This window comes from Brassica napus, chromosome C1, assembly GCF_020379485.1.
Source record: "Brassica napus cultivar Da-Ae chromosome C1, Da-Ae, whole genome shotgun sequence".
Taxonomy (NCBI): Eukaryota; Viridiplantae; Streptophyta; class Magnoliopsida; order Brassicales; family Brassicaceae; genus Brassica; species Brassica napus.
This window is the reverse complement of record NC_063444.1, coordinates 48127959-48140828: the sequence shown is the minus strand read 5'-3', so window position 1 is coordinate 48140828 and position 12870 is coordinate 48127959. Positions and strand designations below refer to the sequence as shown.

At 40.3% G+C, this 12870-nt stretch overlaps 1 protein-coding gene and 1 long non-coding RNA gene across 3 annotated transcripts; one reads left to right on the top strand and one right to left on the bottom strand.

The window, feature by feature from the left end:
* Positions 1–2011: 2011 nt before the first annotated feature.
* LOC125580357 lies at positions 2012–2963 on the bottom strand. Its single transcript, XR_007318099.1, has 3 exons — positions 2753–2963; positions 2471–2648; positions 2012–2244 (listed from the first exon to the last, which is right to left on the bottom strand). It is a non-coding gene; the product is annotated as an uncharacterized LOC125580357 (long non-coding RNA).
* A 427-nt stretch (positions 2964–3390) lies between these two features.
* On the top strand, positions 3391–7625 carry LOC125580353 (cytosolic endo-beta-N-acetylglucosaminidase 2-like). 2 transcript variants are annotated; one of them, XM_048744716.1, is made up of 9 exons: positions 3391–3590; positions 3986–4612; positions 4718–6109; positions 6237–6374; positions 6451–6560; positions 6625–6736; positions 6813–6920; positions 7012–7124; positions 7186–7625. In XM_048744716.1, the coding sequence occupies exons 3-9, from the start codon at positions 5738–5740 to the stop codon at positions 7367–7369; spliced, it is 1137 nt and encodes a 378-aa protein (XP_048600673.1). In that variant the 5' UTR covers positions 3391–3590; positions 3986–4612; positions 4718–5737; the 3' UTR covers positions 7370–7625. The 2 variants fall into 2 exon arrangements, with proteins under 2 accessions (XP_048600673.1, XP_048600674.1); XM_048744717.1 differs by lacking the exon at positions 3391–3590 and having other exon boundaries at positions 4102–4612; positions 7204–7625.
* The last annotated feature ends 5245 nt before the right edge of the window (positions 7626–12870 follow it).

Below are 12870 nucleotides of genomic sequence, written 5' to 3'. Positions count from 1 at the left end.
ATTGTTATAGTTTCTGTAGCTAATAACAAATATCGGAAGAAATACACAAAAAGACGTAAAGAAAATAAATTTTTGTTAGTTGTTATTAAAACAGAAAAATAAATAATTATGTTTTGTTTAATTAAATTATTTATTTATTCTCACACTACTTAATATAACATGTGCAGTTGTTAGATTAAGTACTAACCGTTCCTATATGTATTAATGAATAAATCAAATTTTGTTGTATTATCATCAAAAAGGACAAAAGTATTATTATAAATAAAATGGAATAAGAAGTCAGTTTCGAACTCCTGACTTGTTATTCATGAGGACAAGTTAACAACCACTAGCCTAAGGACAACTTTTAAGCAAACTTTGGCGCCCCCAAAATATGTATAATATTTGGCGCCTAAAACCCTTGTTTTATGGGCTTTAGCCCAGGGCCGGACCTGCTCCTACTGGTCTGGTATCCTCTCCTATTTACCCTTGGCTTTATTGGTACCTATGGAAAAACCGAAACAGGCTGATCTTTGAGAATAAGTCTTGGTCCGAAGCTGAACTGATCCGTAAAGTTCTCTATGATGCCCGTGCTTGGGAAGAAGTTTCTCAAGCGGTTAAACACCCGTCCCCCCGATGTACTCGCTCTGCACTCCCTACTCCGGAATTGAAGGGTATCTCCTGCTTCACTGACGGAGCATGGGACCCGATATCTGGACATAGCGGACAAGGATGGGCATTTGTCGACCCTGCTGGTGACGTGATAAGACACTACTCCTCCAACCGTCTTCATGTAGCTATGCCCATAGTGGCGGAAGCTCTAGTGGTAAAGGCTGCTCTTTAGGATGCAGTCACTCATGATTTCCTTCAGTTGAACGTGTTCTCTGATTCGAAGTCTCTTGTCAACCTTCTCAACTCCTCCTCCTCGACAGTTCTTCTTCACAGTGTGCTGTTTGATATTAGAGTGTTGTGTGGTCGGTTTGACTCTATCTCTTTTTCCTTTGTTTCCCGGTCAGATAATGTTGTTGCAGACTCTTTGGCAAAGAACGCCTTTCGTTTATCTGTAACCCCTCCTGTTGGAGTGTAACTTTATTTTATATCAATCAAGTGGTTTGCCCAAAAAAAAAAGAATACTGCATCTGAAAATTGTATGAAATTTCTGACGCCATTAAATCCAGCGTCAGAAAAGTGGAAGTACGCAGGCGTTTCTGAAAAGCCAGCGATCGAAACTAAGAAGACGATGCCGTTAATTATTTAATTTCCTTCGTATTTTTCAGCCGCTGGCCGCTGCGGCAGCGTTAACCAAAAGAACAGAGCTAACACTAGGCCTGGGCATTTCGTGTATCGGTTCGGTTCGGTTCGGGTATTTCGGGTTTTGGGTAGTTCGGATAGGGGCTAGAGGATCCATTTAGTACTTGACCTATTTTCGGTTCGGTTCGGTTCGGATAGTTTCGGGTTCGGTTCGGTTTGGATAGTAAATGTAGGAACCGAAAAATATCCGGAAAAAGTTCGGTTCTCATTTGGATCCGGTTCGGGTTCGGATAGTTCGGGTAGTTTGGATAATTTGGATAAAATATTGGTTATTTAAGGTAAAATATCGGTTATTTAAGGTAAAATATCAAATAATTAGGATGATTTAGATAAAAATTTTGGATATTTCGGATTACTTTGGATATTTCGGATAAAACTATCCGGATAGTTTCGGATACTTTCGGGTAGTTTGGATACTTTATAATAATTTAGTTATCCTCAACTATTTTCAAATACTTTTAATAGAATTTTAAATTAAAAATATATATTTAGTGATGTTATATGTATATATAATTAATATTTTTATATATTCGGATACTCGTTCGGTTCTCGGTTTGGTTCCGGTTCGGTTCGGTTATTTCGGATATAAAAATATAGGAACCGTTCGGGTATTTGAGGATATTGGTCCGGTTCCGGTTTCGGATATTTCGGTTCGGTTTCGGTTCGGTTCTTCGGTTCCGGTTATTTTGCCCAGGCCTAGCTAACACTTTACAAAAGTACATGGTGATATGTCTGTCAGATTACTACAAGCGTTTCTTTCACCAATCTGCTTTGCTACCAACGTACCCTAAAGAAGAGAATGAAACAGAAGAAAAACACATTGCTCTAGCATGAAACCTAGTGAGTAAGAATAATAACAGTTTCTCCAATTCCGAATGAGCTCTCAGATCCAACCAATGCTCCTTTTTTACTACAGTATAGCTTCTCCACAATCTAATCCCTACAACTTCTTACCTATACAACAACAACAACAACAAAGCACAATTCAAGTTCTCAGCAACTCATCATCATATGATGAACAAGTGATATAATCTTAAGAAACAGAATCAAGAGTAGATGCTCAAAGACATGGTTCCAAATCAACAATCTGAAACCTCGGAAGCTTACATAAAGTTTCAATCTTTAACTTTACCATATTCACAATTTGCTTAACAGAGACCAAGAAAGTTTATATCTTTACCTGAAGCAGCAGCAGCTCTACGTTTGGCAAGCTTGGATCTTTCAAGCTCCATTTGCATGTCCATCAACATATTCATACGTTGCAACTCATGCTCCTTCGCAGGTTCCACCATCTCCTAACTTCAGAATCGCTCTCGCCAGCTCCCTACACGACGACGACCCTTCACCTTCACTCGGATCTACATGTTAATAAAAATCATAAGTCATAGAAGTCTAATTAGCTAAATATTGGCGGTAAAAGCTTTACAAGGAGTAAAAATCTTCCTTTCTGTCTTCAACTTACTGAAAGCCATAATCACAATGTTTTGCTAACGATATATCCTTAACCACATCGTTTATCAACCAGCCTTTAACTAGATAAGTCGAAAATATAAACCTCTGACATATGACTTCTTATGTTAAACATATGTGTGGGGGAGTCGTCTCATCTCCGAAGCCGACGTCTAATTAAATCTAAGTGTGTGAACTATATATCAGTTGACTTTGCTTCTCACAACCGATGTGGGAGCTTTTTCATTTTCATTCATTTGCTATTTCATTCACCATTTTGCCATTTATTACTTGAGCTAATGGACTGAAATAATTGACCCAACAATTTTTTACACTCAGGAGTCTCTGAAACGTCTCCATGTCCAATCACTCCGTCCCCATAGATTCTTCCTGTCCCTTCAATGCTCCAAAACGTCGCAGGGACGTTTCTGAGTCGTCCCCGTGCTTTACCCGTCTCTCAAACGTCTCTGGTACGTGAGACAGCTATTGATTGCCGTAAACGTGCTTCATAGGTTTAGTTACCAAAATGTGTGGAAATTGGACTATCCGACGCAAAGATTTTGCTTTCGATGTGATGAATATTGGATTTTTTTTTTTTTGTTGAATAGATATGGCCATGGAAGCATGTTACTCATCACCAATTTCCCTGTTCTTTTTGCTCTTTCATTTTTGATATCCAAGAAAAATTATAAAGAAGAATGAAAGGTTTTTGGAACTTAACGAGTACCATTTCTCTTCCTATACTTTTCTTATTCGGCTACAATTATGAGGACGTGTATGCAGTTCCTACCACGTGCTTATGTCATCCGGAACAAAGGGATGCACTTCTTCAGTTGAAGAACGAGTTTGAGGTTCTAAACTCTTCCTTTGATTATGATTATTGCATTAGTTATGATATTAAACCTCATCGGAAGACAGAGTCATGGGTGAATAACAACGACTGCTGTACTTGGGATGGTATCATGTGCAACCCCAAGTCTGGTGACGTGATCGAGCTAGACCTTGGTTGCAGCAACCTACGTGGCTGGTTTCGTTCCAATAGCAGTCTGCAAAACCTTCATTCTCTAACCACCCTTAAACCTTTCACTTAATGATTTTAGTGGTCAAATCATGTCTTCAATTGGAAACCTTTCTCATCTCACCTCTCTCGACATTTCTTGGAATAATTTCAGCGGGTTCATTCCTTCTTCGATTGGAAGCCTGTCTCATCTCACCTATCTTGACATTTCTTCTAATCAAATTTCAGGTCGATGTACATGGGATATTACTTTTACCATGATTCAGTGGTTTTGATGAATAAAGGTTTAGAGATGGAGCTAGCACGTATCCTAAAAAAACAAATTTGAAGGAGAGATCCCAAGGTCCATTGGTCTATTGAAAGATCTCCATGTGCTCAACTTGTCCAACAATGCTTTCACCGGCCACATCCCTTCATCTATGGGAAACCTGACGGCTCTTGAGTCACTAGACGTTTCCCAAAACCAGCTTTCAGGAGAAATTCCGCAAGCGCTAGGGAGCCTCTCATTCCTTTCGTACATGAACTTCTCTCATAACCAACTTACAGGTCTAGTACCAGGAGGCACTCAGTTTCGAAGGCTGAATTGCACTTCCTTCGAGGATAATCCGGGGCTTTTTGGCCCTTCTCTTGAAGAAATTTGCAGAGATATTCACATGCCAAGACCACATGAAACGCCGGAATCAGACGAAGAGGAAGAGGTGTTGAGTTGGATAGCAGCGGTAATAGGAGTCATACCTGGTATGGCCTTTGGATGGATGATTGGATACATACTTTTTTCTCGCAAACCAGAGTGGTTTATGAACCCTTTTCTCCGAAACAAACGCAGACGCAGCAGCACCACAACTCATTAAAAAGGTAATCGTCCAGAGTTTTAAATCAACTTGGTAGCAAACATTGGAAGAAACAAAATTATTATAGTCAAATCACCTGAATAAACCTTCTTCTTCTTATTTTGTACAGGTCTTTTATATCCTACCCGAGGAATCTGAAAGAAGAAATCCAAAGCAATCACTATGTCTATCCGTATCAATTAAGGTTTAGGGTGTCGTTTCCGGTTTAGCTTGGTGTTTTTCTCATTATTCTGTTTTTACTTTTTTCTTTCTAGCAAACTTCTCCCTCTCTGGTATTGTTTCCGGATTAGTTTGGTGTGTGTTTCTACACATCTCTGTTTTTTTTCTTACCTTTTTAGCAAACTTCTTTGTTTCTCTGTAATTGAACAACTATGTTTCGTACGCTAAAATATTTCAAGCACAATCAAAGATGTGTGGTTTTTCCCCCTCAACTGTATGGATGTGAGATGAGCAATAAACAGATGAGCCATATCAAAGCTATAAGCAACACATGGCTTTAGAAAATGATATAAATAACCAACGTTGAGTTGGCCTAGTTGTTAAGTCCCTTGATTGCTGATAATGTAGGGACTGTTGAGTTTAGATTCTTTTGCTTTAAATATGTAAAATCTAAACTAATAACCAAAACTACAAAAAAGAAAAAGATATTTTCTCAATAAAAAATTGGGTTTAAAGATCATCTTCCATTTTATAACAAAATTCCTCTTGGATCAACCTATATTATATTTTCCTTGATTGTCTTTTTAGTCGAATCCAAGTCTTGCTTCCCTTTTGTTTAATGTCCACAATCTCAAAAAAGAGACATCCAACTGATTGGTTACTATAAGTCTCTCTCTGGTACGTTATTCTTTGATTTATCAACATTAATTATACTTGCATTTTTCTCTCCTTATTTTCTCCAAAGTCCATCACTTGAAAATAATGATATTTTTTTTTTCATATATGCTATGGTTTTTGTTTAGCGTAGGAAACAAGGAAACGAAGAGTGACGTCACCTTATTTTCATAAGCCATCGTTCCTCGTCTTCAATGCGAGGAGACCTTCTTCCCGGAGAACACTCGTCTCTCTCTACAATCTCTTCTTCACCCTCTCCCATAAGCTCCTCACTTCGTTCCCTCTCTCCCTCATCATGCCCAAACCAAACGATGCGGAGGCCGTCCCGCTGCTGGATCTATCAAAACCGTCGACACCGATCTCCTTCCCGATCAAATCACTCCAAGACCTGGAATCTCGATCTTACTTCGACTCTTTCCACTTTCAGTTCAACCGCTCCACAGTCCCTCTCCGGGGAGACTTACCTAATAATCGCCCGAGGGTTTTAGTGTGCCACGATATGAAAGGAGGTTACGTAGACGACAAGTGGGTCCAAGGGTGTGAAAACGACGCCGGATACGCGATTTGGCATTGGTATTTGATGGATGTGTTTGTTTACTTCTCTCATTCGCTGGTGACGATTCCTCCTCCTTGCTGGACCAATACAGCTCATAGGCATGGCGTTAAGGTAAAGATTAGGCATTCTTGTGGTTACGTTAGTTTATTAGGATGTGTAGAGTTCAGGTTTTTAGTGCCTGCATGTGTAGAGAGATATGAATTTACTTTCTTGTGTGTCTATGGAAATGTTAAAAAAGGTGTTGGGGACTTTCATCACGGAATGGGATGAAGGAAAAACTACCTGCAATGAGATGCTTGCCACTAAGGAGTCTGCTCAGATGTATGCTGAGCGTTTGGCTGAGCTTGCTACTTCTCTAGGTTTCGATGGATGGCTGGTGAGTTTTGTCTTTTGGTAGATATTTCTTGATTCTTCTGTTCATCTGCGTTTGAAGTGTAAGCTCTTACCTGCAGATAAATATAGAGAACGAAATAGATAAAGAACAGGTTCCCAATTTGATGGAGTTCGTAAGCCATCTAACAAAAGTCCTGCATTTATCCACTCCTGGGTCTTTGGTTATATGGTAAGTTGTGCACAAGTGTTTCTTTTGGTGAAACCACTTTGAATCTGATCACTTGTTTTTGCAGGTATGATAGTGTCACTGTTCATGACCATCTTAAATGGCAAGATCATTTGAATGAAAAGAACAAACGTTTCTTTGACTTGTGTGATGGTATCTTCATGAACTATACATGGAAGGTACCGTTCAATTTCTTCAGTTTGTGTTTCTTCTATATGCATTTGCCTGGTATTTGAGTGGGTAATGGTGTTTCAGGAGAGCTACCCAAAATTATCAGCTGAAGTTGCCGGGGACAGAAAATATGATGTTTACATGGGAATTGATGTCTTTGGTCGCGGCTCCTTTGGTGGTGGGCAATGGACTGTATGTCTCAGAAACTCTTGAGGAAACCAATAATTTTTTCATAGTTTTTTTCTTCATTGTCTCATTAATCTTATATATATATATATGATAGGTTGATACTGCTCTTGATTTGCTGAAGAGAAACAATGTATCAGCTGCCATTTTCGCTCCTGGATGGGTATATGAGACTGCACAACCACCTAATTTTCATACAGCTCAGAATAAGTAAGTTATCCTTCTTTTGCCTGTTTGATTGTAAAATAAATTGAAGACTCTGGTCTCCCAGTGTACAATGTGTATGCAGAGAATGTGAAGTCAACTGGTGCACTAAGATCGAGGAAGGTTTTGGAGAAACCAAGAAGCGAGAGAGTGTTCCTCGGAATCTCTCACGTACCGGCTTATTACGTATCGGAACTGGTGGTAGATTCGGACGTGAAAGGGGTCAGCTTCGTGGTGCAACCGTGTGGTGAAGATGGGTTATGGAGAAAGCTTGATGATTCCCCTAACCTTCTTGTGGACTTGGAGGGTCTCTCGTAGGTTGCTGGAAACAGTGAAACGATTCATAATGTATATTACAAAATTACATTAATCTAGAAAGTGGGGAAAACATGATAAAAAAACCTGAACTGATAACAGATCATCATCGTACAACTTCTTAAAAATATAATTAATGTACATTAATTTCCTTGTATTTTATAATTATAAAGAGATCTTTTCCTTGTGCTATACCGCACTATTCTATCTCTACAAATTTTTGTGCTATACGGTATTATCTTCGTTTTGTTGTTATGCCGTATATCACAAGCATTTGAAAAGATTTTAGGTGTCCATCAAAGATTGTCTCCTTGAGGAACCTCACTATTCTAAAACAGAGCCAAATCTGGGTTCTGCAATGCTGGCACAATTTCAGTGTTCAACGAACTAAGCCATTAATACAGTGTTCAATCGCCTTTTAACTGAAAATTCGAGTAGGCTTGAGCAGCAATTCATCGCCTGTATGCTAAAGAGATGTGATGATGATAGAGATATTGATACTCCGGTGATTGATTGCGGATCTCTCATTTGATTTGCCACTGAGATGGTTAAGAGAGAGGGAGACCACGTGCATGTGTTTGCATGTACGGGGAATATGGCAAAGCTATCAGAGAATTGAGTTCATAAACTTGACTGCTCCAAAGTTATTGGACACGTTTAGAACATCAGTTGGTGCTGGGATCGTCTTACCAACTAGTCTCTTCCTAGTCGTCTCTTTTCTCTATATTTTATTGGATGAAAAGTGAGATGATTATCAACAAAACTTGTTATTAAGGTGGTGAGAAGTAACAGATGTTTACATCCACAGACAAAAAAAAGACTTTATTATTGGAGACGACTTTCAGAATTAAATTAGAGTTATAAGAACACAAGATATTTATAGAACATCTCTAATCTTAAAAAAAAAAATCTTAGTGTACATCAGACTCATGGGTTTAGGTAGGCGTGGGCATAAAATTCGGAACCCGAAATCCAAATCGAATCCGAACCGAAAAACCCGATCCGTTATCCGACCCGAAACGTAAAAATACCCGAACGGGTCTTGTAGGGTGGTACAAAAAATATCTTAACCCGAAGTGTTATTAACCGAACCCGAACGGGTAACCCGAAAAATCCAAAATTAATAGTCAATATAAATATTTTGAAATATATATAAGTATTTCAATTATTAAATTCAATATTTGTGGTAATATTAGTTAGATCTCATAACCGATACAATTTCCAATGATGTAATGCATTTAATGCATATCAACAAAACCATTGTTTAAAGGAGATTCGCAAGAAGAAGTCTCCTGACATCACCTTCCTGATAGAATCAAAAAATACAGAGGAAACAATTAGAAAAGAACTCTACTGGCTGAAAGAAGAAAACAACTTCATAGTTCCCCCACATCTGGAGGTGGAGGCTTGATTCTCAGTTGGAAGAAAGATGTAGATGTAACAGTCCTATCATCCTCCCAAAACTACATAGACACGAGGATCATCTCAAAGGGAAAATCATTCCTAGCTACCTTTGTTTATGGTGAACCAGACCACACAAAGGGAAATGCATTTTGGTCTACTCTATCCTTTCTACACCCAAACCCGAAAGGCCCATGGTTCCTAACTGGAGACTTCAACGAACTAATCGACAATAGTGAGAAGAAAGGAGGCCCAATAAGAGCGGAAGGTACTTTTTTGGAGCTTTTCGAACCTTCCTCTCAGAGAATGATCTGTTTGATCTTAAACACTCTGGTAATCTCTTCTCATGGAGAGGTAAAAGAGGAGATCACCTAGTGCGATGCCGCTTTGACAGATCCCTCAGCAATCCTGAATGGACAGAGCTCTTCCCTTCTTGCTGTTGCCAATACCTCAAGTTTGAAGCTTCTGATCATCGTCCAATCCTCTCCTACCTAGACACCACCAAGAAGAAAGGTCGCAATCTATTTCGCTATGACAGACGACTCAAAGATTGTAAAGAGATAAAAGCACTAGTAACAGAGATTTGGACAACCTGTGCATATCTTGGGGTAGAAGCAAGACTGGCTCTATGTAGATGATCAATCTACAAGTGGTGTAAGCTGTTCCATGAGAACAGCAGAAAAACAATTGAGAATCTCAGAGAGGATCTAGAATTTCAGATGACAAATGAGACTCCTAATGAAGATAGGATTATAGAGATAAATAAAGACCTCTTAAAAGCATATCAATCCGAAGAAGCCAATTGGAAACAAAGGAGTCGCCAACTCTGACTAACCTTAGGAGATTCAAATTCAGGGTATTTTCATGCCGTCACAAAAGCTAGAAAAGCAAAAAAGAGACTAATTGTCCTAGAGAAAGATGATGGAATACCTCTTTTCGAAGAAGATCAAATTTCAGCTCTGGTCTGCTCTTATTACGACAAGATGTTCACAACAAATCACAGAGACGATAATGAGGACAAAATCTTCCGTGTCCTCAAACCTTGCGTGACGCCATAGTGGAATGAATCTCTCACCAGAGACCCGTCCCCAACAGAAATTAAAGATGCTCTCTTTGCAATCCACGCAGACAAAGCACCTGGCCCAAACCGCTTCTCCACGAGCTTCTTCATCTCTAACTGGGACGTAATTGGCCCCTCCATTATAGAAGAGATCCAACGTTTCTTCTCCACAGGAATCATGCCCCCTAGTTTAAATGAGACTCATGTTAGACTTATTCCTAAGATCCAAACTGCAAAGAGAGTAGAAGAGTACATACCTATCGCCTTGTGTAACGTATACTATAAAGTGATCTCCAAACTTCTCTCCCTGCGCCTGAAACCAGTCCTTAAAGAGATCATCTCAGAGAACCAATCTGCTTTTATCCCTGGAAGAGCAATAACAAACAACGTGTTAATTACTCATGAAGTGCTGCAGTATCTGAAAACCTCACAAGCACAGAAACAATGTTCAATGGCGGTTAAAATGGACATGTCTAAAGCCTATGACCGTGTTGAATGGGATTTCGTTGCACAAGTAATGTCAAGACTAGGTTTTAACAACAAGTGGACCAATTGGGTAATGCAATGTATCACAACAGTTTCCTAATAAATGATTCAGTCTACGGGAAAGTGCAACCTCACCGTGGCATTAGGAAAGGAGACCCGATCTCGCCCTATCTGTTCATCCTGTTTGGTGAAGTTCTTTCAGGCCTTTGCAGAACAGCAGAGCTTAACGGATCTATGAGAGGAATTCACGTGGCCAGAGGTAGTCCCCGCGTCAATCATCTTCTCTTCCCAGATGATACTATGATGTTCTGTAATTTATCATCTGAAAGCTGCCTCTCTCTCCTCCAAATCCTACAAGAATACGAGAAAGTTTCAGGTCAAAAGGTCAATATATCCAAATCCTCTATTACTTTCTCTGTCAAAACCCCACAAGAGGTTAAGAACTCAACAAAACTCATCCTCGGCATTGAGAAAGAAGGAGGAGTGGGAAAATATTTAGGGCTTCCAAAACATTTTGGAAGGAGGAAGAGGGGCTTGTTTACCTCTATAGTAGATAGGATCAGGCAGAGAGCCTCCAACTGGTCGACTCGATTCCTATCTCGATCTGGCAAGCTCACTATGCTCAAGTCTGTCCTGACTGCAATACCCACCTACACCATATCATGCTTCCAACTCCTAGTAAGCCTCTGCAATAGAATCAAATCTACACTTACTCGGTTCTGGTGGGATCATTCAGCAGAAAAGAAAAGCATGTGTTGGGTGGCCTGGGACAAATTAACCAAGCCAAAAGCCTCAGGGGGTTTAGGACCGAGAGATATTCAATTATTAACCAAGCACTTTTGGAAAAAGTTGCCTGGAGAATATTAACCTCCCCCAGCTGTTTACTTGCACGTGTTCTTACCGGGAAATACTGCCATAAGAAGAGCTTCCTAGACGCCCAACTCCCAGCAGTGTGTTCACATAGTTGGAGGAGCATCCTACATGGCAGGGACCTACTCAAGGAGAACCTGGGAAAAGCAATCGGCAACGATCAGAATACAAAAGTCTGGAAAGACACATGGATATCATTGGACAACAGTTCTAAGCCTATGGGTCCAATTCATGAATCTGCTCTCGATCTGAGAGTCTCAGATCTTCTCACTGATGACTTACAATGGAACAAGGCGAGAATTGAGCAATACTTACCAGATTTCAGCGCAGATCCAATGTATAAAGCCAAGCAAGGTAGGGGCAGAGGACATTTATGTCTGGCTCCCTTTTCAAACAAGAATTTACTCAACCAAGTCTGGCTATAACTCGCATGCTCAACAAACTGTACCGTCGAATCTCCACCTTCTAGCTAACCCCTCCTCTCAGAATGACATGGAGTTCAATTGGTTAATAGATGTTTGGTCAGCAAAAACGAACCCAAAGCTTAAGGTATTCCTCTGGTCAATCATTCAAGGGGCCTTACCAATAGGCGCAGAGCTCCAAAGAAGGGGAATGATCTCCGCAGCTCACTGCCTCCGTTACAACGAGGTAGAAAAATCAATGCACACATTCTTCCTCTGCCCCTTTGCTAAAGAAGTCTGGAACTATATACCTCTCAAGTCACCAGTTCACATAGCTGAGGACACTGATTTCAGATTGGCACTACTTCGCTTCTGACAAGCAATCTGTCTTCCCCCCCCAACAGGAATTCGATCTCCTATCCTCCCCTGGGTCTGCTGGTTCCTCTGGACGGCCAGAAACAAACTTATTTTTGAAGACAAGAGCAGTCGTCCTGCGGAGATAGCAACTAGAGGACTGTCAGCGGCTTTAGAATGGGACCAAGCTCAAGATGTGGAGAAAGAACAAAAGAGTAATCACCTACCGCTCAAGGCCGCTCCAACACAGACGGATTGATCAAAGCGAGCAGGAGTCGCTTGGATCTTAAATAAGGATCTCCCTCTCCGGGTTCAGTCTGGCGCCCAGATCGTCGAGTCAGTAACCTCCCCTCTAATGGCCGAATCACTTGCTCTCCGGAACAGAATCGAGATCATGCTTCAATCTGGAATCCACACAACTGCAATCTTCTCCGACTGCCTAGCGCTCATCAGAGCAATCATCAGCAAAAGCCAGATCAAGGAGATCTATGGTGTTCTTCAAGACATCGATCGTCTCTCTTTTAATTTGCCTCTATCCATTTCCGGTTCATCTCTCGTTCCCAGAACAGAGAAGCCGATGCTCTAGCTAAACAGGCCCTTAAAGCCCACTCTCCTTCTATTTCTCTTGTCTAAACATGGCCTCGGGCCCAAACGCTTTTCCTTTCCTGCATTAATATAAGTAACCGTTTGATCAAACAAAAAAAAAAGGGTCTCATAACTGATATAACTTCCAATGATGTAATGCATTTGATGCATACTCCTATCAAGTATCGACAAAACCATCCATACATCTTTTGTTTTGCTTTTGTTAAAAAGACATAATAGCTACTGGCCATATATTGAAGAAACAAGAAAACGACTGAGC